This window comes from Archocentrus centrarchus, chromosome 16, assembly GCF_007364275.1.
Source record: "Archocentrus centrarchus isolate MPI-CPG fArcCen1 chromosome 16, fArcCen1, whole genome shotgun sequence".
Classification (NCBI taxonomy): domain Eukaryota; kingdom Metazoa; phylum Chordata; class Actinopteri; order Cichliformes; family Cichlidae; genus Archocentrus; species Archocentrus centrarchus.
This window is the reverse complement of record NC_044361.1, coordinates 29,848,437-29,875,551: the sequence shown is the minus strand read 5'-3', so window position 1 is coordinate 29,875,551 and position 27,115 is coordinate 29,848,437. Positions and strand designations below refer to the sequence as shown.

At 38.6% G+C, this 27,115-nt stretch overlaps 2 protein-coding genes across 4 annotated transcripts; both read right to left on the bottom strand.

Moving 5' to 3' along the window:
• Nucleotides 1–466: 466 nt before the first annotated feature.
• Nucleotides 467–13,053, bottom strand: LOC115794546 (colony stimulating factor 3 receptor). 2 transcript variants are annotated; one of them, XM_030750112.1, is made up of 17 exons: nt 12,924–13,053; nt 9,294–9,413; nt 5,967–6,041; nt 5,504–5,800; nt 5,246–5,378; nt 4,901–5,067; nt 4,099–4,259; nt 3,791–3,941; nt 3,431–3,513; nt 3,096–3,303; nt 2,812–3,000; nt 2,533–2,634; nt 1,973–2,119; nt 1,759–1,890; nt 1,571–1,667; nt 1,408–1,486; nt 467–1,214 (listed from the first exon to the last, which is right to left on the bottom strand). In XM_030750112.1, the coding sequence occupies exons 3-17, from the start codon at nt 6,028–6,030 to the stop codon at nt 732–734; spliced, it is 2,493 nt and encodes an 830-aa protein (XP_030605972.1). In that variant the 5' UTR covers nt 6,031–6,041; nt 9,294–9,413; nt 12,924–13,053; the 3' UTR covers nt 467–731. The 2 variants fall into 2 exon arrangements, with proteins under 2 accessions (XP_030605972.1, XP_030605973.1); XM_030750113.1 differs by having other exon boundaries at nt 1,166–1,214; nt 1,408–1,454.
• A 7,060-nt stretch (nt 13,054–20,113) lies between these two features.
• LOC115794939 (uncharacterized) lies at nt 20,114–26,881 on the bottom strand. 2 transcript variants are annotated; one of them, XM_030750650.1, is made up of 3 exons: nt 21,831–21,874; nt 21,658–21,716; nt 20,114–21,520 (listed from the first exon to the last, which is right to left on the bottom strand). In XM_030750650.1, exons 1-3 carry the CDS (start codon nt 21,857–21,859, stop codon nt 20,805–20,807), a joined length of 804 nt encoding a protein of 267 aa, XP_030606510.1. In that variant the 5' UTR covers nt 21,860–21,874; the 3' UTR covers nt 20,114–20,804. The 2 variants fall into 2 exon arrangements, with proteins under 2 accessions (XP_030606510.1, XP_030606511.1); XM_030750651.1 differs by lacking the exon at nt 21,831–21,874 and adding an exon at nt 26,853–26,881 and having other exon boundaries at nt 20,115–21,520.
• Nucleotides 26,882–27,115: the final 234 nt, after the last annotated feature.

The following is a 27,115-nucleotide window of genomic DNA, read 5'->3' as shown; positions in this document are numbered from 1 at the left end:
GGTCCTTTGCAGTGATGATTGGGTGTAATGCAGGCTTTAAGATTTATATCACATGTATCATCTAAATCAGGGATCCTCAAATCCAGGCCTCGAGGTCCGGTGTCCTGCAGGTTTTAGCTGTGTCTCTGCTTCAACACACCTGAGTCAAATATAGAAGTCATTAGCAGGACTCTGGAGAACTTGACTGCATACTGAGGAGGTAATTCAGCCATTTGATTCAGGTGTGTTGGATCAGGGACACATCTAAAACCTGCAGGACACCGGCCCTCAAGGCCTGGATTTGAGGATCCCAAATAAAGCATTTTAGTTTGTTTTTTTTTTTTTTTTTTTGCGGGACGGGGGGTAGCAAATGTGGAGTTTAATATTGAGTAAATCAATGACAGTCATTTTCTGCATTTTTATATGTTTCAAATAATGGTACAAGATGTAAGACATTTAATCAGAGTTCACATATAATCCACATGAATATAATCTCTACAACATAGTTTAAGGTGAAAAAAACAACAACAAAAAAAAGACTTTCTGCAAAGGTGGCATATTTACAAAGCATATTAAAGCTTTGCCATTATAATCATTAAATATCCACATGATTTATTTCAATCTAATAAATTTTGCTAGAAGCTATGACATTTACAGCCATGTTCTGTGCTAAGTTATCGCATTAAATTCACTTCTCATAGATTCTCGTAAGCCTCTAACAAAGCAGTTACACTTACAATTACAATGCTGTTTTAGTCATTTTGAGTATCATTCATGGTTAATGCTCGCAGAAAAGGAAAGTCTTCCCAAAGGCCGCTTGGGTCTGTCTCTTCTTTGGGTGCACAGTCGTGGCTTGGCCCAAAAAAACACTGTTTCCCTGTCATCCCATCATTCACCAGATTCTGGTAACACTTTGGAGTGAAAGGTTCCTCTGTCTCTAAGAGGGGCTGTGTAGATTCAGAGCGCAGGTAGACGTGAGGCTCTTTGGGTGGTGGGCTGTTACACAGACCAGAGAACATCACAGTAGCATAGGGGACCGAGTCACTGTTTGAGCCAGAGTATTCGGTGATGAACGGCGAACCACAAATGGACTCTCCCAGGTCACTGGTCTCCTCTGCACTCTTTATCCAAAGGTCATCCTCCTCTTTGCTTAATTTCATAGGGAGGTCCAAGAAGCTGAGGTGGGACAAGTATATTGGATTGGGTTCCTCGCTGTCAAATGATGGATGAGTATACTGCAAGTGAAGAATAACACACTGTATTATGTTTTTTTAATGAAATGGAAACCACTAATCCTCTTTATATTCTACATATTGGTTTTAATAAAACTACAGATTTTTGCAGCTTTAACCAAAAACTTTGCATGATAGAACGTATAAAATCATTTCTGTTTCATTTCTTGCTCTGGTGGATGTCCACTTTCTGCACCTGTGTTGATTCTGATGCCCATCTTAGGATACTGCTGTTAACTGGATCTGGAACAGTTGGCCAGAAAAACCCCTTTAACCTTGAAGTAAATAAATAAAAAAATAAATAAAAGTTTTAAGAATGAACAATATTACAGCTTAAAATAGTGCGGGCATTATCTTACCTTTTTTGTTTGGAGAAACAAGTCAGGACTATGAAAATAATCAACAATGACAGTCCCAAACCAGATGCAATTACAATCATCACAACAGCGACTGCATCTAAGAAAAGAAAAACACGTCACATCTGATCTGAGAGAACGTGTTCTGTTCATGTCAACTTTCTGTAAAGAAAAAAAATGATGATACTAACCAAAGGGTTCAAATTCAAAATGAATTATTGACCCATTCAAGCTCCCACCGAGTGTTCTAACCATTAAGAAAGCATCATACACGTTGAGGTCTTTGAGGATCACGCTTCTTTCTTCTGGGTCTACATTCACAACTGAAGAAGAGTCAGACATCAGAGGGGATCGAGTAGTTAAAATATCCCATGTACTATAGTAGAATTAAGTTATTTAACCTACTGTTAATGGGTCCCTTCTGATCCCAGTAGAAGACTGTGTAGTTTTGGATAATTCCATTTCTTTGGTCTAATGGTATCTGATCCCAGGTAAGCTCAATACGTGAATTCCAGGTCTTTTGAACATGTATTTTTGGAACCATGGATGGAGCTTTAAAAAGAATAAAATCATGAGTGATTAGCAGAAACAGAGATAGCTATTAGACATTATTTTATTTAGTTATTTATTTTTAATTCTGTAAAGTGTCCTTGGGTGTTTGAAAGGTGCTTACAAATAAGATGTATTATCATTATCATCATCATCATTATATTATTATTATTATTATTATTATTATTATTATTATTATTATTATTAATAGAGCCCAGGTCCAATAGGACAGTAAAAATAATTATTCATTTCTTTCCACAAGAGGGCATTATTTCATCATGTATCAGCTGTTCTCTGAAAGATTACACAATATATATTTTGTAACTCAACACTCTTCTGACTTCTTCAAAGTTGAGGCGGTCCGGTTCACACCTCTGCTTGCTTGTGTGAGCCTCTTTGTGTCTTGGGTGACTTACCCTTTTGTCTCAAGTAGGCATTAACAGTCTTAGGAAGGCCTATCCCATCCGTAAACCTTGGATATACAGAGATCCCATAAGGCTTGTAGGGCTCAAAGCTGCCTATTGATGAGAGAGAAGAGGTTATAGTGGATCAGTGCCCGCAAGTGTCTAACAGTATGTAGAGGCAGGTTAAGTACGGGAAAAAGAAGCTCTTGCACAAGCGTGATTGTTTGAATTCTTGTTGTAGAGGATAATAATCTGATTAGCAAAGCCAAACACAAGTACTATAAAACATACCTGTTATAACGATGCTGGATAGGTTTTGCTGAGCAATTTCAAACCGGATGAGGGAGAGGTCTGTTTTTAACAAAGGTCTCCATTCCACCACATGATCAGTGAGTCCTAAAGAAACCATGCTCTCCCACTGGACAAGAAATGAACTGTTTCCATAAGGGACTGCTGTGACATCTAATACCGCAGGATGAGCTATGGAGAAAAATACATAATGCATATTATATATTATATCTCATCTGAATCATTTTCTAAAAATGTTCAAGTTTTTGTTTCTTTAACTGAGTTACCTTTAGGTTTGTAAATCCAAACTTCAGTGGGAGGAGATATCCCTGCTGCATTTACAGCTCTCACATACACTTTCTTTGCTCTCCCAGAAAGCTGGAAAGTACAGTAATTCTCCCTTGTAGAGCACACCTGTCCCTTTTCACCTGGCAGTTTTCGCACTGAGACGATATATAACACATTTTGGCCGTTGGCACGAAATTGTTTTGATGGCTGAAACAGAAGAAAAAAAAAATGCAAGAAGGTATTTTAAAAGAAGACCTCACACACTCCACCTGAACTATAAGACAAAACAGATCAATTTGTGACAGATGTCAAGCAATGTGTGTGATGTGTGTACCTTCCAAAACAAGCTTATGTTGAGTTGTTTGGGCATATGATCCCCAGATATCTTCATCCATGAGTCTAGGCTTCCAGTGGGAGCTAAAAAGAAAGAGACGCCTGTCAGCATGTTGCATGCCAAAAGCCTGCACTTCTCCTTTCACTCTTTAGAAAGTAAAACTTTTCCATAAAAGACAGGTTTATGGATTCACTGCGACAAAGCTCGATACAACCTGTGCTATAGAAAAAAAAAAGTAATGGCAGATGCAGAACATGACATTAGCATATACTGAAAAGACCAGGAAATGGAAGAAAAGGAAACAGATTGGAAAGTGTTAGAGTGAGTGATTGTGTCAGTCTGAATTGATCTCAGGCCTACCGCTTTCCAAGGTGACACCAGACTGGCTGCTGCTCCATTCACTCCAGGGGCTCTGCTGGTATCTGACTCTAATCTGAGCAAAGTACTGAGTCCAGTGCAGGAGGCCACATATGTCAACAGGCCTTGATGGTTTAGCATTTCGCGCGAAGACCTGGCACGTGTTCCAGGGACACAAATTGGAGTCTTGACATATACAATGTAAACTTTAAACAGGGAATGTTAGCATATGGAAGTCCATTGCTACTGGATCAAATGTTAGGCAAGATAAATCTTCACTTCATATAAACAGGAGGTTGATTTGAACTCACTGGGTCATTCCATTGGGAGCTGTCAGCAGACTTAAGTCGGATTTCCAGGTTCATGTTGTTACTCCCCACCCAGAGCTGGTGTGGGGACAAATTCCATCTCAGCCTCAGGCAGCGATGCCTTTCAGACATCACTTGAAAAATCTTGGGTGGGTCAAACTTAGCTGAAATAGTGAAGAAAACAAAATCACACATTTTTTTCCCACTGATTTCAGCTTCACTAATATGTGCAGAAAAACATATTAACCAGACCTCATTGCCTCCTATACATTACTTTCTTGTAGTCCTGAAGGTCTTACCATAACCCTCATGTACTATTCTAACAACCTGAATGAAAAAAAAAGAAATAAAAAAAAAAACCCAAATAAAAAGCTTATTTTTTTTTAACCCTTTCTCAAGTTATTCCACAAAAATGGTTGCATTGTAAACACTGACTATATGCCAAAAATACGGCCGTGTGTATCATACCTCCCCAAAACTGCCAAGTGGTATGTCATTTCTAGCTATGTTTAGAGAAAATATATATGTTGCAACTCAGGAAAATTAATCTTCTTTTAATTGTGCAATAAATGCAATTGTTTTTTCATCCGAAATGGTAATGTTTAAAGAGCACATTTTCCATTAAAAAAGCATTAAGTCGTTAGGATTATAGCCTGTGAAAGGAAATTGAAGACCTTGAATTTAAACAAAAAAGCAAACAAACAAACAACCCCCCCCCCCCCCCCCCCAAACAAATAAACCTTGCCTGATGCTAATAAAGGAGAAAATAAATAGCATTTCAGTGGTTTATTCATATATTTCTCACCTGAACTAATGGGTTCTAGAATGAGCGGTGCTGAGGTTGTCTCTCCAAGTTCATTCACAGCTTTCACATATATTTTCATGTCAGAGTACAACACAAACTCAGGGCGAGGGATGGTATAGTGATGGACTCCTTTTGGCAGTTCATAAGAACGCTTTTTATTTGCATCCCTGAAATGATGAAATCACATTGCAGGAAACACAGTTGTGCAACCACAAAGACAAAGCGTAAATGACACTTAAGGCATTCCCGACACCAATGCGATTTTTTTGCTGTTTCGCATGCCTTTCATTGTATTTCATATCTGTGTTTGTCTGTATTTGTTTTCCATATTTTCCATATTGTTACCATATTTCAGTATGGATGGAATACTGTGTGGGCAGGTGGGTTTCCCGCTGCCCAGGGTCCCATCTACAGGTGATGGTAAGAGGGGTGGTGAGGTTTGTCTGACAGCTGAGGTTTTGTGGTACTTCTGGTGGATCTAAAGATGAAAAGAAAAAAATTATGCTTTTTTTTTTTTTTTTTTTTTTAAATGGAGCTGTTAGGGAAGGGAAGTTAATCTGGTCAATGTACAAATTATGTAAAAGAACCATCAATGTTTCTCACATCCAGCTCGGATCTCCACGCCTGCGACTACTTGAGGAGGAGAGGTCTGGATACAGCAAGTGAGGATTGCTCGGGTTTCATTGAAGCTTGATATAACAGCCTTGGAAACCCTGCTGCTCTCATTGGTCTCAGAACTGCTGAGAATAAGTCTATCATCAAGGCGCCACTCTATATGAAAAGCTTGTCCAGTGACGAGAGGGCAATCCTCTTTGATGACACAAGTAGCTGTCACGGGGGATCCCAAAGGTACCACTGAGCTAGATGTGTGGACCTTTGCACAGGCCTGTATGCCATCCTCTAAAAATCACACAAAAAAATGTGGAGATTGTGAAGATGTTTATTATAAATGCTTAGTCTTTTAAAAGGTAAAATATTCCAGGCAAAGGGTACAAAATAGTTGTAAGAAAATGTCTTTGTAATTGCTGGTTAGGTATTTCCATTTTATCCTGACACCAACTCTTACCATTTTTCACTCCGTTCACAAATGTCATCAGCGTGACAATCGCTGACACCCATGTGGATATCATGATGATAAAACCTGTTAGGCAGCCAAAATGAAATGCATTATTGGTAAATTACCAACTTTCATGCTTAGTCAAAACAATATTTGAATTGCTATTTCTTCCCAAGGTGCATTGTGTGAGGGAGGAATTGAGACTGATAACGTTTGCCGCTTCAAAGACATCATCAGCACGGTGTTTCAAGGGTTTGAATGTGATCTCCATAATGCATAATATTTTAGAATACACACTGTGCATTTGCTGCCTCCCAGATCTCTAGCAGTGAAAAAAATTTGCAGAGCTGTCTGCGTTTGTGGAGCACAGAACAAAACTGAACGCTGACACTTGACACACTCAGGAAAAATAAAAGTCAACGCTCATGGCAGCTTGGGTTCACATTTATGCAACATTACATGGGGGAAGTGACATTTAAAGCTCTGCTTGCTGAAAAACAAAACAGATATCGCCAGTAAATGTCTTTAAAATGTTTACATTGTTACCCTGTTAAATAAAAGGGCTGAAACTATTCTAAATAATGAGGGAAATATTGATTGCTGGTTGTTACAACATAGCTGGACTTTTTTGAGCTTGCAATTCACAGTTTAATGGTCATGAATAATAAGACCTCAGTCACACAGGCCTAGAGACTGATTGGCAACAACACTGGACACCAGGGAAAAATGTTCTCCTAAGACCCAGAAACACATTTTTGTCCTCTGCTGGGAACAGGAGTCAGACATCTACATCAAGCACCATTTATGGAATCCATATGGGTCCTACTGTAAAGGGGAGATCCTGGACTTGCTAATGATGCCACATTTGTCAGGGTTGGACTAACAGAGCACATAAACTTTTCAATATCATGGGAATTGCAGCCTCGACATTTTATGGCCTGATATATGTGTGTGTGTGTGTGTGTGTGTAATTTTACCCCTTCCAAATCGAGATGTTTATTCAGTGCCCTTTGTAATGGACCACAGGACTTGCTATCTCACATTTTCAACCTATGTCCATACTTCAGGAAGAAGTTTGGACAAAATTATAGAAGCGGAGTCAGTGTTACTGCTGTTAGGGGTGGAAGAAGGCCGGACATTAGAGCAGAAAAGTAAAAAATCAGAGGAAGACACATCAGCTTTTGAGGAGCCTGAGCAGGGAAAATGTGACAGCACCTACTGTCCAGTATTGTTTAATGTAGGGCTCTGAGGTTTTTAGACATTAAGATATCTAGAGGGGGAACTAAGAACCTTCTCAGTTCAATGAACACACACACACACACACACACACACACACCACACACACACACACACACACACACACACACACACACACACACACACACACTTCAGTTTCAATCATACTGAAATTTTGTTTATTTTTTTCTTTTTAGCATGAAACATGAAAGCAGGGCAATGCTGACCGCAACCACCAACTGAGTGGTCCTCTGATTACATCTAACACAAAATAGGGAACCAGATTTTAGAAAAAAAAATGTCAGAGTGCACAAACCAGAGGGAGGTGCTCATCTTGCAAGGGAAGCCAGCATTATTACCACGTTCATATTGGGTTGAAATTGTGTTTTTGCACAAAATATGAAACCAGGACAACGTTACCCACAACCACCAAACGGGCAGTTCTCTGATTACATCAAACAGAAAATAAGCAACAAGGATTCAGGAAAAAGGAAAATTCTGGGCACACAAACCAGAGGGAGGTGCTCATCTCTGAAGTCAGCATTAAAACCGAAAGCATTCTGGAACCAAAATGTTCTTCAGCTTATCAGTGTTCACTGCATGATTCAGATAACCTAGGATCTGAATTTACTGGTTCCTAGTTATAGCCAATTCAATAAGTTGAGACAGATTCTTCAAGATTAGGCAGTCCATCAAAGTAGCAAATGTCTCTGATAAGGGGGAAAAAAGGAATAAATCCCTTTGAAAAGTACTAATTCTCTTAAACAGAATGCAACAAGGCTGCCATGGAAAGATGATTCCCTCCACACGCCGGTGTCTTGTATGACAGTTGAGAAACCAGAGCCCACAACTTCAGAGCTCTGCCTTACACAATACTTCCTAACCATAATGAACTTTTGGTGTCAAGTCTCACAGCAAAATGACAAAAAAACAGTCACTTTGAGGCGACTGTTTGTTGCACTATATAAATATAATTGAATTGAACTGAATCATTTTGCTCCTTTTCAGGCTCCTCAAAAGCCAGTATGCCCTCCTCTGAGCTCTCACCTTCTTGCTCTAATGCCTGGCCCTCTTCCACCTCATCTCCTGACAGCACTAAGTATCACTCCACTTCCACAGTTCTGAGTAAAATCTTGTCTGCCTCACTCAGCGCTCTGTCAGAACATGATCATGATCATTGTTATTGACATGACATGACCTAACAAACCAGTTTTAGGTGAGTTTTATCTGCACTGAATGAAGTTTAATAAAAAAAAAGCTAGACTATGAGATTATTTGTTTATTTAGATTTTTAGATTTATTTGTTAAATAATAATTTGTTTGTGATTATTTGTTAAAATTTCTGTCATCTAGCTGTTTTAATATTCATGAAATAAAAATAAATATTTACCAGAAATCCACAAAAAAAAAAATGGAAAGAATATCATTACATTACAGCTCATCATTCAGTGATCAAACAAGACCTGATGCTGCAAGGGACAGAAGACAAAAATAAATAACAATTCTGAAAAAAAAATTGATATTTCTTCCTGACGAGCTGTACTTAAATTATCTAAAAAAAAAAAAAAATCTAAATATCAAAACATTTTTTCTTTTGGGTCTCAGGACATGCATTCCCCAACTGGTTGGCAAGTGGTTGCTGGCTGTCATCAGATGAAATTTGTTGCAAAGAGGGTGCTGCAATCTACACCTCTTTGCAACAAATTTCAAGCAACTGGAACAGAAATATTTCTAGAGTGAGTGATGGTTACCAGGGGGTCATTGACCAGTCTCTAGGCCTGCGTAAATGGGGCTTTACCAATCACAGCAACTGCCAGCAACCTCCAGCAATCACTCACAGCTCATCAGGGAATTCACATTTTTCCAATTGTGACCGCTGTTTGCCAGATGGTCACTGACCGATCTGTAGGCCTGCGTGACTGAAACGGAGATTGATCACAAGCAACTGATTGCAGCGACAAACAAATAATTTTGTTTCTGCAACGGTCTACAAAAACATTTTTCTTTAGAGTCTGTTTTCTGTTTACTTTCTCCAACATACTGCAACATATTAAGTCTACAGTCTGGTTCTTAAATTGCAGAATAAGTTAAGGATCTCACCATTACATTCGTGGAAGTTTAAAATTCATGGAAATCTTCGTTCTGGTTCACAAAGCTTCACCAACAAGACCCAGACATGCCATCACAGTCTGAATGTGTCTCTCTGTAACTGTACAGTAACTGTATGGAAGGAAATACAAATAATTTAGAGTACTAAAGCATTGTTTACCTGAGTAACAGAAAGCAATGGAATACAGTCTTTCCTTGACATTGAATGCACATATAATTGACTCACATACTGAGCACCATACAATACAAACAATTTTAAAATTTGTGAAACATATTCATGTGATTATGTATTTTACAGCATTTAATGTATCAAGCCACGCATATGTGCCTTAAAACACATTCAAAATAATGTTTCACATAGGAAAGGTGATTTTGTTACTGCAAGATCAAAGTACTGTTCAGCATGTTAAGACATTGTTGAAAGTTTTCAATTTATTATTTAGTTCTAATAGTAATTCTAAATGATATCAGCACATGCTAAATTCATATTCATTAAATACTAGAACCAACATAAAAACAAAAACTCTTGTATATTATCTAAAAGTATGCCAGATTACCCTTATTTCTTCATAAGAAGGACATTTCTCACAGAGATAGAGAACCATGCAAAAGTCTTGAGCCACCCCTCATTTTTGAAAATGATTTTGCTTCAAAGCAGCCAGACTTTTTTTTGTATGGTCTACAACAATAGTCTTCTTTGGACATTGGCTGCTTTTTCAGTCCAGTGATGGCCATTTTAAGAGGAATGCTATTTTGTCTGATACGACAATTGACACTGACCAGTGGACTATTCAAGCATAAAAAGTCACCTAACTCATGGGATGAACCAGTGTTCTGTCTACACATACCAGACAATTTAGCAGAGAACCAATTTTAAACTGTATCTTTAGGCATTTTTTTGATAGCAGCCTGTTGCAAAAAACCCACAAAATTTGTTCCCATTTCTTTAGTTTGACCTATGAAAAATGCCAACGATAACACAGTTTGACAAGGAAAACATACTATTTTTGCACCAACAAGGAGATTTCTAACAGCTATTAGCTGAAAACTTAGCATGTCTCAACAGTATGTGTAGTTTGTCCTTAAAAAAAAAATAAAAATGAGAAAATTGGACTATAGCAGATGAGCAGTATCTGAAAGTCCTTTAGAAATTGGGGAAATCCAGCAAAGAGCTGACACAGGACCTGAGACATGTCTCTGGCCTTTCAGTTGATCCATCTACTGTTTGCTGAGGCCTTATCAGAAATGGTCTCAGTGAAAGGGTGGCTATCAAGAAGCCATTCTTAAGGAAGGGAAACAGGAGAAATGGCTGAGGTATGCCACATTACACAAGAACTGGACTGAAAATCAGTGGGAACAGGTCTTATGGAGTGATGGATCCAAATTTGATATTTTTGCTTCAAATCATCATCCTTATGTACTGAGGAGGTCAGGAGAGAGTGCTTACAGCCATTTGTGAAACACAGTGAAGGCTCTGTCATGGTTTGGGGCTGCATTTCAGCCAGTGGTGTGATTCATTTTTCAGCATGAAAATTATCCCAAGCACACTGCCAACGCAGCAAAAACATACCTGGAAAAACACAGTGGAACACTATCAGTCATGGACTGGCCTCCCCAGAGCCTGGACCCCAGTGTTGGATCATCTTTACAGAAAATGAAACACCAGGCAGCTGATATCCAAAGAAAAGTTTTGGAATATCCTCCAAGAAGCCCGGAGAACTATTCCTGAAGACTACTTAAAGAAAGCTGCCTAAGTGAGTTCAGGCTGTGTTGAAGAATAAAGGTGCTCATACAAAATACTGACTTTCAAGCTTGTTAGTTTTGTGCCTTATATACTGTATTTACATGTACGATTGCACATTTCAGTAAATCACTACAGCCATTTTCCTAGTGAAATACAAGGAAATGAGTGGTGGCTCAAGACATTTTATGTGTGAGCGTGCGTGACTCACCAACATACAGACATGTACCCAGAACCACTAAGTGGCACAACATTGAGAAACTTCCTGTGGTCTCACAACACTCAACCTGCCTGATTCTGGGAATAAACTGAGAAATTCACAGTTCCTCAGGTTAACATGTGGTACGCTGGCAACAACAAGTGACTGTTCAGAGTCCAATTCAATTTGTTCTGTAGGCTAAAGACAACATTAAATTATGTATTAGATTTCCATTATCCTAGGCATTTCTGGTATAGAATAACATTCAGCCTTTGGCCAGAAATGTTACGTCTAGAGTGTCAAATTGTAACAACTCGATAAGATGAGGAAGTAGAACCTAAAATTTGTATAATTTGCAGCTATCACTCAAACTGTTCGATCACTGCCCTCAGTCCAAAATAACAATTTGGTGAAGTCTGCGTTTTGCAGTGAGAGAGAAATGGAATTTTCTCCCCTTTTTCTTATCAGCATCGTGCAAAAAGGCCCCCATTTTCCTGTGCTTTCCCTTTTAGAATTTCTGCTTACTACTAATAGGTAATTGCCTGTGGCTCTGACAAAAGGCAATTGAAGGAAAGACAGAGAGAATGAGAGAGAGAGCTGGTGGAGAGCAGAAAACCATATTAGACTTGGAGTATATTTTGTCAACAACAAAATATGACATACTTAAAATAAAGGCAGCATAAATGAAGTCTGGCTATTCTTTGTGTTTTGGCCAATTATGTTGCAAACATATAGATGCGAATACATTATGTAGATTTAGTGTTGTGTTTCAGTGAGCCCCGTCTCCATGTTAAAAGAAATGTTTTGCTACAACTTCTGTAGATTTCTTTTTCCTGTTGCTGTTCAGATTTACTGAACACCCACTTTAAGGATTTGGCAATATCCTTCACAAAGTATGCAATGACAGACTCACCACTATTTCCCCTTTTTGGTTTTATTTCTCACACTATGTACTGTGTTTTAAAAATTTATTTTAAAGAGGAGTTAAGGAATTGATTTACTTTTTTCCCCTGAACTTAATTAACCGTGGAGGTTAAGACATAGTGACCTTTTGTGTAAACAGTATCCAAAATCCCAGACCAATCTTTTTCAGTTCCTGTTTTTAAATGGTCAGAACATGAACATGTTTTCCATACAATAAAATACTAAGACTGTTTCCCTGGTGGTCAGAAGAAAATTACAATCATAAAAAATGTGAAAATTATTGCCATATACTGTACTAAATCTAACAAAGGCCCTTGCACAAATGTTTAACAAAGAGCATTATGCAAGGGTCCAATAACTTATTTTTAAACGTTTCAAACAATAAGCTTCAAGGACTATAAAGCACCATCTTATCTTAGTATTGCTTATTTAATCCTAAATGTATAAAGGGTGTGAACTGGAATTATTAGGTATTAAACTACAAAGGATGATAAATGTCTCATCTACAATACTGAGAGACCAGAAAATCAGATTAAACATGGATTAAAGATGACTTAATTTTTTTTTTTTTTTTTTTTTTTATAAATTGAGTGGCCCATAACTTAGATGAGGATGCAGCTACCTAGCTTTAACCTCATTCAGAAACAAGTTTAGCAAAGTTTTCCTTTTCAGTCTGGCACAAGTATCAAAATGAAAGAAGCAGCAAATTGCTTGATGTGAAGATAAAGGAGAGCCATCAGAGAGGCTTGCCACTCACCACACAGCAGCTGCAGCAGACCCAGAAAGACAAGAGGCTCTTATCAGCCCTGATAGCACCAGATGAAACAGTGTGGCTCAAAGCAGCTCAAATTGGAGGACGTGTGTGCGTGCGTGTGTGTGTGTGTCTCGGCCAAGAAGCAGCAGAGGCAGCAACATCCTTGTTTTGCATTTGTGAAACTGTGCTATTTTCCAAGAAGAAACATGTGACTGATGGGGCCCAGTTATAGAACGGAAGAGCAGGGAGTTGACATTGCTCAAATTCTTTTTCTTTTTTTTTTTAAAGAGCAAAATTCTTTACAGGTGATTTCGGCCGTTTAATTTCTGTCACATTACCATATTGCATTGTGTTTGTTAATGGAGTTAAAAGGACAGTCATTATACCTCGACTCATAGTTGTTAAACTTGTTAAATGTCAAGTGAATTGAATTTTCAGTACTTTTCCTCGAAGACATTAATACAGCAACTGTCAAATGTCCTTCAGTAGGACTCCAGGGAGCCTTCTTGCAAGAAGAATGTGATAATTCTGGTTCAGGCTGACCCCTCTAGGTTGAGTGTGACCTTTGAAGTAGTGTCAAAATGCAGTCGTCTCCCTCTCTGAGCCCGTCTAAGACTTTGCAAGCATGGTAATAGAACAAGCTCTTAAATGGAATTGTAAACTGTGCCCTGATTGCCCCGAAGGGCACTTGAAACTAGCTGCCATATCATGATTTTTAGCTTATTAAATTATAAAATGAATTTGCGACTTAGGTCTCATTTCAAATTGTGCACAATGTGACCCAGCAAGCTCACTCACTCAGCTTTTAATCCAACAGCTGCATCCCTGCACAGTCACTCTGCTGCCCTCAAAAGCACAATGTAAGCTAACTGTTAATCACGAGGCCACTGGAGGAGGAATTAAATGCATGCAGCGGTAGGTTTTAGGGTAGGACTCAACCGGAGAAAAGAAAAGCAGGCATTAATTAAAAATACATTAACTGGTTATCATGAGTTGACATATTTTGCTTGATCTTTTTTTTTCCCCCTAATCAGCAATAATGAACGAAGTGTTTCCATCCACTGGGTATTACATGCTATGTTTCAGTGAGCAGTAAAATTAGCTGAGGGCCCTGAAGTTAAATTGAACCGATGAAGCTTTGCTAAGTTTGATTACAGGTTTTGTACTGTACTCGTCTTTAGATTCTTATTCACATTAGAGATGTGACTAAGCTCAAATTAGTCATTGCTGGAAATATGATCTCACAGCTATCTGTTTCTATACAGTGAATTACTGTAGTTAACTGCAATAACAACTGCTGTAATCACGACTTCTGCTCATCATGAATGCTCACATTCAAATATAGAAATACTGAACTACCCTGTGTTCAAACAACATCCCAGCACTACAGTCAGCCCAGTAAGTCAAATTCAACATACCAGTTAAGCAATCTAGTGATTGCATTGATTAAGATTTTCTATTGCCAAAATATACAAAAAAATACCTGACATACTGTTTTTTGTCAACAAAATCATAGTGAACATAAAGAAAATGACTTGGCTTTTCAGAATAATGTGCTCTGGACAAACAAATTCAAGACTGGGTTGTTTGGTCCAATTATAATAATAATAATTGAGGGCGATAATCATCATGGTGGACTGCTGTCCTGCCCTAAGGATGAGGAAGCTTACAGTCACTCAAATCAAATTTGAAGTTGAATGGGAGTCTCTGGATCTTTCAAGCTCCAGGGACCTTGATTACTGAGAACCTACACAGACAAGTTGAATGGGAAGTGAACCTCTGAAAGAAGAAATTGGAATTGCTTAGTCTAAGCCCAGGTCTAGATCTCAAGGAAATGTTGTACGGGGATTTCAAATGGGAAGTACATGCAAGAAACAAAAAGTAACATGAAATATTCAAATATCTTCAGTGTAAAAAAACAAGATAGTAACACTGTAGTCGAATGAGAAAAAATGTAGAATGATGAAATTTAGTTTAACAATGAAAACTCTTACGATTAAGATACACTCACCTTCTCATTTTTAACAATTTGTTATACAAATGAAAGTAATCTGTGCACAATGCGGGTACAGCTGACAACGGGTACAATTCAGGCTCACAGTGAAACAGAATGAAAGCATGCGGGCGGTCTTTGTCCTCCAAGCTCGAGTCCTCTAACGTTATATAAGAACCGGCCCATTTAGCATCAAGAAGAAGGAACACAAGAAGCTCAATAAATATCAAGTGCTGAGAGAAGAGCTAGAGAGGATGTGGAAGGTGAAGGTAACACTGGTCCTCGTGGTAATCGAAACACTCGGAGCAGTGACCCCCAAACTGGGAGAATGGCTCCAGCAGATTCCTGGAACAACAGCCGAGATCTCTGTCCAGAAGAGTGCACTGATTAAAAAGTGTTCCTTTAATGTATATAAATTATATATTTTTTTTAACAGTAATATATGCACAAAAAACTGGTCAAAAAATTTAAGAGACTTGTTTGATAATTGGCTGAAAAAGCTAATTTTCCTTGTTGTTTTCAAGATACCACTATTATCTGTAAATTATCTTGAAAACAAATATGTGAAAAATAATTTAAGAACCAAGACAAGTTTTTTTGTTATGGTTTTGGTTTTGGTGGGGGTTTTAATCTTTCATTATGTTCTCTATTTTTCTTGTAGTTTTTGGTTTTACTTCCTGTTTTTTTTTCTTTTCTTTTCTTTTTTCTCTGTTATTTAAAGTCCTCATCTTTTTGCTGTAAGTTGGTGTGAGTCTGTGTCTTGTCCTGATTTTGTTTTATTCTCCACTGTCGTATTGATTTCTATTTCCCAGTTTACTGGTTTGGGCTCTGGTTGTTTTCTGTCACTCTCTGTGTGTTTTAAACTTTTTTGTGAACCTGTGTTAATGCGGGATTTACTGATTATTTATATATGGATATGTGTGTGTGTGTGTGTTCTTTGTAACTGCTTCTGTTATTTAAGCTTATTTTTTTGTTACCCTTACATCTGCCTGTTTTGTCTTCCATATTTTGATCTGCTTTTGAACTGAATCACAACACCATGAATTAAAAAAAAAAATCCATAAAATGGTTCTCATTCTTTTTTTTTATTATTTATTAAAGGGTCTATTATAAATATATTTCAAAGTGAACTTACCTCCAGTTCATTTGAAAAATTCAAACCATTAAAATATCAACCTCCAGAAAAGCTAAGTGCCCTTCATTTTCTGAGGAAGAGGCTGAAAGAGAACTAATGGAAGTGGAAAGAACCAGTGCAAAGAATTAATGAATGGACATTCAAAATAAATATCTTCAAAATACAGCAGCCAAGCTGCTGGTCTGAGGCTCAACTTAGGCATTCAAGTCAAAGGATACTGTGGCTCCTCTAAAAAGGAAAGCCTCAAATCAGAAGTGCCTGACTCTGTGGTATAACTCACAAACGTGCAGTTTAAAGCAGATAACCTGTAAGCAGGAGAGGAAATAGTGTCTGACTAATTTAGAAGATCTTCATTTAGCCCTCGGTTAAGCAAAGGCATCTTACTATTCATCACTAATTGAAGAAAATAAGAACCACCCCAAGTTTCTTTTCAGCACTGTAGCCAGGCTGAGCAAGAGTCAGAGCTCTGTTGAGCCGAGTATTCCTTTCACTTCAACTAGTAATGACTTCATGAATTTGTTCACAAATAAAATTTTAACAATTTGAAAAAAAAAATATTCATAAACATTACAGTCATTCACTCATTCATATGAATGGGTGAGTGTCTAAACCTTTGACTGTTACTGTATTATATTAAAATGTGTTACAGTAACAATAAACAAAAAAAAAATTGTCAGTATTGGCTATCAACTAAATTATTTTAGTCTTCAGCAATGATATTGCTCCCACCAGTTTTAAAATTGGTGCATCCCCACTAATTTGAATGTGCCTCCATAAATTTGTAGTTATGTTTTCTGCACATTCATGGTACTTATTACGTATTTCACTCATAACATAATCACATTCAGCATTCACACTGTTTAATGTGTGTATACACACCTGAGTTGTGTTACACTATTGAGCGTGGCCTCTGGCACTACACTGCTTTGTCGACCTTGTGGGCTGGTTGAGTGAGCCTGTGAGACACTGTGTGTGTGAGAGAGAAAGATAGAGAAAGGAGAGGGTCAGACAAGCTCCAACTCACGCTCCTGCTCCTTACATGCACCCAATCCACTCCTATCTAGTACCTGTCACACGCTGGCTGCAAAATGGAATTGACTATTGATTTCCCCCTTACCACAGGTCAGTTGTGCCGACAGGCTATAGTGAGCTCAGTGAGAACCTTGTGTGAGACAACAAGAGGAGAGGAAGAAACACGAAAAGGAAATACACACATTTCAAAACACACAAGCGCATACACGTTCTTATTTACTGAACCTTTGTAACAGAAGACAGTCAGCATTGCTTTAAAGGAGGTGTGTCACAACGTGCAGTAGAACACACTCAGGACCTGGCAAACCTGCCAGACCTAGATAAACCAGTGGTGGGACTTAAAAGGCAGAACAAAGTAGTTCAACAAAGGGAAATATTTGAAATATTTTAAGATAACGCTAAATTAAAATAGGGCAATGACACCTAATTGTTTAGACTTCTTTGGCTCTTTTAAATAAAGAGTGTCTGGGAGGATATCACCTTCCTAGAGCCTTCCTCACACACAAAGTTATGGAGTTCCACAGGGTTCTGTGCTGGAACCAATACTTTTTCTGTTATACACGTTTCCTCCTCTACAAACATTTTGATTATTATCTAGAGGATACCAAGCTATATTTTCCTATGAAGCCAGATGAAACAAATCAATTACTGTACATGATCCTAAAAATCTTGGTAATACTGTGGATGGCACTGCCTTTGCTTACAGTAACATTGTGAGAAGTCTTGGAGTAATTTTCTTTCATCTGTGCAATATTGCTCAATTTAGAAACATCCTGCCTCAGAATGATGCTGAAAAATTAGTTCATGCATTTGTTACGTCTAGTTTGGAATATCAAAATTCATTATTATCAGGCTGCTGCTTTAAAAGCTCCTTGAAAAGCCTTCAGTCCAAAACACTGCAGAAAGAATACTGACAGGGACTAGAGAGTGACACACACAATATCTCTCCTACATTAGCTTCTCTTCATTGGCTATCTTAAGTCTTCTCACATAAAAAATCTTGAATAATCAGGCCCCATCATATCTTTCAAAGCCCACATAGTGCCATATTGTCCGAATAGAGCACTTCGCTCTCAGGCTGCAGGCTTGCTTGTGGTTCCTAGAGTTTCTAAAAGTAGAATGGGAGGCAGAACCTCCAGCTATATCATGCACCTCTCCTGTGGAACCAGCTCCCCAGTATACACCACTACTGCATTTAATTAGTAATTTTTAAACTCTCTCTCTCATAGTCTGTCTCTTGTCCTGTTCCCCCTTTGCTTTCTTCTCTTTGCTCTCACCCCCAACCAGTTACAGCATATGGTCGTCCCTCCCCGAGCCTGGTTCTGCCGAAGGGTTCTTGCTGTTACCAAGTGCTTACTCATAGGGTATTACTAGGGTACTCCTTTCTATATAAAATGTCTATTTAGCCTGTAGATTTCACTGCAGTCTGAAGATAAATCTGAGGGTTCAAGAGATGATTATGAAAGAAGGAATACTAAATCTTAGCATTAACATCTGCTGAATAAATTTTGTTGAGTAAAAGTATCATTTTCTCAAACAGAGGAGTAGAAGTAGAAAACAGCATAAAGAACAATTCTCAAAGCAGTGCTTATTTAACTCAAAAGTGTATTTAAGTAAGGTTAAGAAAAAATTATTGATCACTTTAGGTCTTGGGTCCTAAAATGAAGTGGCCTTCACCACAGAGTGATGTAGTTAATTTATAAAGCTCTTTGCATTTTGGTACATTGGTGTAATGTTTATATAGTGAAAGTATATTGTGAAAGTTACAATATCCTCAATTTATACACAAGCTATTAATTACAAACAGATGATTTAAAATCCAAAATGTGCCAATTTACAGTACCAGTCAAAACATGACTGGTACTATAGTTGCTAAGATGATTATACAAAACTGTCCTGAAGTTTTGTTTCATTTTGTAGGTACTGTTTAGGATTCTGAGGGAAAATGCGGTGCCTTAGCGTTTGTACATTTTTCAGGCCAGCAGAAATGCTTTCTCTAGCAGACATGATGAAGAGCCCGACAAGGCTGGTCTAGCCTGGTTTGCAGACAAATCTTCCTGCACAATAGTGGTCTAGTCAGTAAGGAATGGAGTGTTGGAGTGTATGAATTCAATAGTGCAAATATTTACAGTGTGTACAAATGAAAATGTGTAAAATATATTTTGATGTAAGAGCCTGGCAGTAAGAGCCTATTTAGTTGTGTTTGAGACTGTCAAGGTGGTGTTGACTTAAGTCTCCCTTGGAGCCTTCACTCCTCACAGTGTAGACCAGCAGAATTTTTAGAAATATGGGGAGAAAAATAAAAATAAAAAAATTGGCATTTCAGTGATTTCCTGGAACATGTAAGAATAAATAGAACACCACAAACTATAACCGGTCATAAATTTGACATGTTTAATTTAAACAAGAGCTTGTGTTTATTACAAAAGCTAAATGAAACTGTATTGCATGAAAGTTCTGTCAAGAGATTCAGAAAGCCATATTACTTTAATGACAGCGAGCTGCTGGCAGTGGGTCCTTACTGTCCACAGTCTTATACATAGCTAATTCCTGCACCTCCTCTCACCTTTTCCCTCCTTTTTAAAGCTGTAGAATGGGTCATTAAGCCATTGATCAAGGTTAAGGAAGCAAATGATTACAGGATATCAGAGCATGTTTTTTGTCCTCTTTCCTTGTCATCGAAAATATTTTCTGCAAGATTTAGTTATCACTTGTAGGCTTTGAATTTAGCCCAACATCAGCAAATGTCAGGTTTCCAGATGGGCTTCAAACTCACTCTCTGCAGCTGCTGAAAGGTCCTCTTCTTCCAGCCAGTGTGAGGTCCTTATGATATAGACACTCTTGATCATCGTCCTCCCTGCTTCCCATAAACAGTGAATTGCTTAATTGTGTTATGCCATTCATTTTCTTATTTACATTCAGGTTGAGTACTCATACCCAACTCACTCTCAGGCTCTTGATTGATTTAGGGGTCAATCAGTGGATCACCTTACTCACCCTGCCACGTCACAAACTCCCTTTCAGTGAATAAATAAAGACAAGGGTCTGAAATGTGAAGCTTTTAATTACTCACGTGTAGACTATTTGCACTTCCAGATCATGTTCTGCATTGGTGAAAGAATCATTACAAAGATAAATGCGCAGTTTTTAGAATATCAAATGTCAAGATCTGAAACTGAATTTTAACTGTTATTAGGGATGCCAGATCACTAGTGTAAGATGTCACTGAAACACCAAGGCTATTTGAAGAAATTAGCATAGTCACTAGTTGTACTTGCAAACAGATTGTAAACAGATTATGGATTTGTCAGAGGCTGACCCTCTATTAAGCAGCACCTGTGTACAACAATGTGAGCAAAAGAATCTCTACCCATTAGAACCAACAGATGGCACTCTGGTAACATCCAGGTCACATTGAGTTAATGGCTTATGAAGGGGGGGCAGGGAAAGGAAAAAAAGATGCAGAGAATCAACCATTTTTAAATTTTATATTCAATAGGGAATGTAATGCTACTTGTTTTGGAGTTACAGGTGAAAAAGCTACAGTGTAGGAGCTTGTGCAGATAAATTGGACATCCTCTCTCTCCAGTCAAAGTACTGATCCCCCCCCTGCACAAAATGCCTGCCTCTTAACTTTAAGAAATTGTCAAAGGGACACTATCTGACAAGACAGCAAAGCTATATGCCAGGCCCTTTCATGTCAGACCCTTTCATTTGAATAAGTCTAACGGGATCTGATTTTGCTTCTGTAAGACCACCAAGGGGTTGGGTTACCTTGAACAAACTGTTTGACATTGAGGCCAGGAAATCTATATCGCCAACTACCAAACACAGGAGAACCCCAGCTAGTCATTGCTGCTCCATGGCCTTTGTTAAGAAAGCGATTTGAACCAAGAACAGGAACGTTTCTTCCTAGCCCATATGCAGTTAGACCTCTCTGGTAAGCACCATGACCCCAGCTTTGGGGCACGGGGAGTGCATGGAGAGAAGTGCCATGCCTATTTGGGACAGAGTCATCAACGACAACATCACGCTCACTATAGACAAATGAGTGACCTTCAGGATCCCCATTCACAAAGGCAAACTGGCCAGGGGCTTCAGCCAGTCTTGGTAGGGCAAAGTGTTTGACCTCCTTAAAACTGGACTCGCGGTTACTAACCGACTGTCCTCTGGGAAAGCTGTGCACCAAGTTGGTGCTGTGTCTGCTTTGAACTGGTCTGTGAGGGCTGTGGCTCAGTATGACTCCGTCAGATATCCCGAGGTTAGCTTCTTTGTGCATCATGTTATCAAAAGTTGGCCAATTTTGTTGAGAGGAGACCATGTTTGGTTCAGTCTCAACCCATTCATGGCTGTGAGGGGGAATTCCATGGTGAGCTGGTCCAGAGAGATCAGGGGCTCCATGAACCCCGGGATAATCCAAACCCAAGGCAGCTGCACGAGCTACAGCAGAAACAAGAAGGAAAAGGAAAAAAAAAGCAATTCTGTGTTTTCTGCTTCACTGTTGTGAAATGTCAAATATACCCACTAATTGGTAATTATATAAAAAGCAGTAACATCCATTGAAGTGCACTACATACCTCTTGCTGTTTTAGCACAATAGGCACCACCAGCTGACACAGAGTGGAGAACAATGGTGCTGGAAAAGACACACACACAAAAAAAAACAAAAACACAGTAAGCCAAATAGCACAGCTCAGAGCAGCTATAATTGTTTTTTTTTTAACCACAGAAAACCTTAAGCTTTAAATACCTGAGAAAAACCACGAGAAGCACACTCATTCCTGCAGTTATTTCCACATAACCTTCATGACAGCACAATTACTGAAACAGTTGCCACTTGACTTCTTTTGTAGCCACTCGGACTGCCTAAAGCCTCACCCTGGCTTGATTTACTAATTACAGACAGCTGGTTGTCATAGAGACCAAAACTCAGCCACTGAATCTAGTCAGCCACTGGGAAATTGCTTCATTATAGAAAATTAGTTAAAACGCTTGCTTGCAGCAGAACTCTACAAAAACATTTTGACATTTTACATTTAAGGGAAAAGGAACACATACTTTAAAGAAAGAGTGGGGGTCATTCTGACACCATAGATTAGCTACATTTGGTAGACTTTTATTATCACACAGCAACATAAGCTTGAATCGTAAAATGTAAGTTTTAAACCTTCTTGCAATTCCAGCATGCCAATTATAGCATAACCTCAGAATTTAATATTATCTGAACAGTAGCTAATTAAAACTTCTAATTCACTGGACCTAAAAGAATGTTAATTATATACAGTGTCTGCAGGATCACTATAACACCACTGATTTAGAATGATCTCATTAAACTTGACCTTGTTCATTAAAAGGTTCAAAGAGCATAGACAACACATAAAAGTGTACACAGTGTACATGCAGCCGCAACAATCTATTAATTGTGCTTTAAAATAAGCGCAATTAATATTTTTAATTTAGAGAAGAAAGAGCAGAGGTTGGATTCCCGCTGCTTGATATGTCTGAGGTGGCAATGAAGCAGCTGAGAGCGGTGGAAGCATTTAATAATTCACCCAAATTATTTCTGTCAGGACTGACAAGCTAAACAGGGCCTTGATTTAATTCTGTAATTGCACGTTCACCTTTACCCTGAACCCATACTTTGGTAATTAATAGGACCGAGCTTTATTTGATGTGTGGCACGGCAAGTAATGGAATTCAAATTGCAGGTGATGTGAAACCAAAGATGTGAATGCCTGCTTGGCCAAGAAGCTTGTGTTATTTCCTCCATCGCAGTGTCACCCAGAGGAGAGCAGTGCCAAAAAGTGGCACAAACCCTCAATCAACCTACAGACCTAATCCTTTGCGCCTGCACTTGGAAGACCATCTGTCTAGTGTTAAATATGGGCTAGACTGGTCTTGAACTTTGCTGTCTGACCTGTGGATTTCTGTAGTGCTCACAGGCCCCAATACACACACACACAGCCAGACATTCAAACTGTCTAATACACACTTTGGTGGCGATGTCTTATCCATCACCAAAGTGACTGCATTGGCCTTGTGTTGGCTGACATTTCTAGGGACTTTAAAGACTTATATCTGGTGTAAAAGGTTGGCTTACTTGACACACGCTCTCTGTAGGCAAGTGATGGTATTCAAGGTCAGCAAAAGAGGTCCAGTGCACCACTTCTCAACCTCAGGTTGATGGTGAGCCCTCTTGCTTGGCTCAAATCACCTCCACTGACCCTCATTTGTGACAAACAGGAGGTCTGCAGTGTAATTGCAGCCTCACTGGACTGTCAAGTGAACTCTGACACCGGAAACACAATGTTTGAGTAATGGTAGTTTCAGCCAAATGGTTGAAAACCAATTAGACTCCTGATGAAACCACAATTTTTTTTTTAAATTCATATTTGGGAGGGGAGGGGGTGATTTTCTAAACTCGTGTAAATATGTATCAGAATCAATTAGGCCTAATAATATACAGTCCTTAGAGGATTCACATCAAAGCACATAAGCACACAATCCAATTAAGAGTGTTTACTGTTTAGATTGAAATGCTCACTGTTCCGCTCTTAAACCCAATCCGCATATCAGTAAACAGTATTTGCCAGAGTGGATATTCCAGTGGTTGTGTGTAGGTGTAGGTGCGCATGTGTTTGTGTGTGTGCCGGCATGTTCGCATGTATGAGTTGAGAGGGAGATAAAGAGTGAGAATATATGCAGCCTTGTAATCTTCAGTATGGTTTCGAGCATTTGTTTTGCATGTTTATATCTTAAAGAATTCAACCATAAACCTGATGTTGCAGACCACATGAGAATTGGTGGTTGGGAATTACATTTTATTATTTTAAAACATGGTAGCATTACAGTGAAAAAAAATGTAGATAAAGACAGCTGAAGGCAGTGTACAAACAATATCAAAGTGTTTTTTTTATTATTATTGTTTATAAAAAAAGGTGTAAAGCCAAAAAAACCAAAAAACAAATCCCTTTTAAATGTGTTGCAGGTGGATAGCCAGAGGATAAAGAGCTTGAATAACTAAGAAGCACACTATTTAAACTTGAGGCTGTGATAGCAGACAAAACCACACATGTACACATAATAGTGTCTGAGAGAAATTATATAAGTTTGAATGTCATAAAGGCTAAAAATAGAGTGATTGAAGCGGCTTTTTTCTTTTGTTACAGCAACTTCAGGTTCCAGATGGATGCACTGTGTCAACTTTTATGCAAATTTACATGAGCCTTGTTTAGATTAATAAACTGGTATTCATTGACTTAGTAATTATTTCAATGAATTCCTGTTTTTTTTTGTCCATCCCATTTCTACTCTTTTCTTGCTACCTCCTCATTTGTTCTCTCATAACTGTGTGGATACTGAACTCTTTGAGCTCTAGGGCTCAGGCTGCCTCCGAAACACGAATAACAATCAGCAGAGGGAGCGAGGGGAAAGAAGACACACACACACACACACACACACACACACACACACACACACACACACACACACACACACACACACACACACACACACACACACACAGTTTCCTCCAAAAAAGTAATGGTCAAAATATAAAACACTGCTGAGTGAGGTAACCACAGAAATGGCAGAGTATACAAGAGGAAGCAAGCCATTAGTTTCTACATTACTAAATTAGCAAGCCCTCCAATCCATCTCCTGTTCATGCAACATTCATTATAGAGACTTGCCTTCACCATGCATGCTGAGCCTGCGATTTGATTCATTTTGGCTTTTTTTGGGGGCCTGGCTTTTTTCATCTTTTAACTAATTGAACATTGACTGTTACATGCAATCTGTCCCTCTCTCCAGGCTTTCCAAAATGAGAAAAAATGCGATGAGAAGATGCTGTAAGGCCTAAAGTATAAATACTAATGACACCACTGCGATAGCTCCTTTAAATTATATACCAATTAGGAAAAGGGAGCACTCAGCAAATATTGCTTGTGATATTCCAAACAAATGTGACTTGTGGCTGCTTTCAGTGGGCATACAGTGGTTTGTATTGGGGGCCCAGTCACCTGTCAGGATTAATCTCAGTGCTGTGGATTCTACTTTGCATAGTACTGTCCCAAACTATCCCTCTATGGTTGGCTCAGCGTCTGGGATTAATTAGCCACAGTATGTCTGGGTCTACACAGGCCAAGAAACCAAAGTTTGGCCATCAAGTGAAAGAAAGTAAAAAAGGAGTAATGAATCCACAGTTGTCTTCTTCACATTGTTTTTGCTATTCAAGCAAGCTAAACACATCCATTACACCATTTATACTGAAAAGATGAAGTGCATCAGCAAAAACAAACTACTCTCATGTCTAACTGTAGGTAAATTTTAAAATAATTCCCCACTGAATACTTAAGTTAGTTAAAATGATAGATGTGTATTTTACCACATCTTACTGCTTTTACGTACTGCACATTTTTCTTATATTTTTCATATTGCCGCTCTTCAACAGGACATGAACATGATTAATAACTCATTATTCATGAGGACTGAAATGTTGAAATACTCTTAATTCAGATAGGTTCCTGTGGTTTTACATTAATGGATTAATGCTTCTTCTTGCACAAAATCATGTATGAATTCATAATGATCAATCCACTCTTGCCATGCCATGACTTTATCAAACTCTCATTAGTTAGCAGTAAGCATACAAGTTCACTCCCAGTTAGTGTTCAGCCAGTGCATTTATATTACACTCGTACAGTTTAATTTAATTTAATTTAATTTTAATTTAACTAACAGCCTGCAAACCTTGTGGGGGAATCCCGATCTTTATGATGAAATAGTTAAACCTTTGCTGTTTCCATGTTCTTGTTGTACCCACCATAAGCCATTTTGTCCATGTGTTTGTGTGAGATGACAGATGGTGACAAGCATTTCTCTTGCACAAAAAACCCCCATCAGTGATGAAGCACATAGAAGTGTGTATACAGCAGTATGAGCAACTATATTTGGTCATAATGGTGTCACTGAATGCATCAGCTGCCGACTGAGGGTTCTAGAGATATATAACTTAGTTTTAAAAATCTGAGGATGAATTTGTTGTTTTGTTCTGCAGAAGCAACAATGAACTCCTGAGAGGAAGCCAGCAGGAAGGAAGTTGCTTCAACGTGGTTCAGCTTTGAGTGCTTCATAATTGTGAGAGCATGTGAGTCAGCTGAATGACTGTGGGCACAGAGTCTGTTGGTAGCACCAGTGCTGCACATTGCACAACTGGATGTGTCCTGCAGTCATAGCTATTCTGCTGCGTGGTTGGTGGTAAAGTTTTGGAGGCTTTTACCACAGAGTTCCACTAAGTAGAACTGTGATGGTAGGAGAAGGAGGTGGGGATGGGAGGAATAAGGCTGGAAAGGAATGGAGAGAACTAAAAAGACAGAGAGCTCTTTAGTAGAGCTGTGATAGTTGATCTGCAAGACTGCTTCTGTGCCATGATCAACTTTCTCTCTGAATTATTGAAAATGTTATACATTTTTTTGTTTATTTATTTTTTTGACAAAGACAGGATTTAGAAAGCTTTTTTCACCCTCCAGTTAAATCTGCCTTGATAAAAATGGAGTAATCCCAAGTCAAGGTCAAGCCCTCTTTCCCTTGTTTCCTTTTTGGCCTGTAGACAAGGAGTGCACCTTTAATGAACGGGTGGATAGTCATCTAGATGGTAACTGGCCTCTGACTCATTATTGAGAGGTGGACAGCTGCTGTAGAGGACAGCAAATTGACTATATTGATTATACCAAGAGTAACACACATCACAAATAAATCTTACAACACTCACTTTCTGCTATTCATGCATACCCTCGATCTTCTTAAGACGGCGTCTCACCTTCTCTGACACTGCAGGGAAAAAATGTTATTGGTAACAAGCTTCACTGATTCACTTATTATACAAATTAAATGTTTTCAACAGAGCTTCTCTCTGTATGAATCGGGATATGATTTAGCCTGTCTTCGGAGGATGCCTAACACTGTTGCCATTGTTGCAAAAATATTCAGATTCTCCACTTGCAATCACAGCTTCAGTGCCTGTTTTTCACAGAG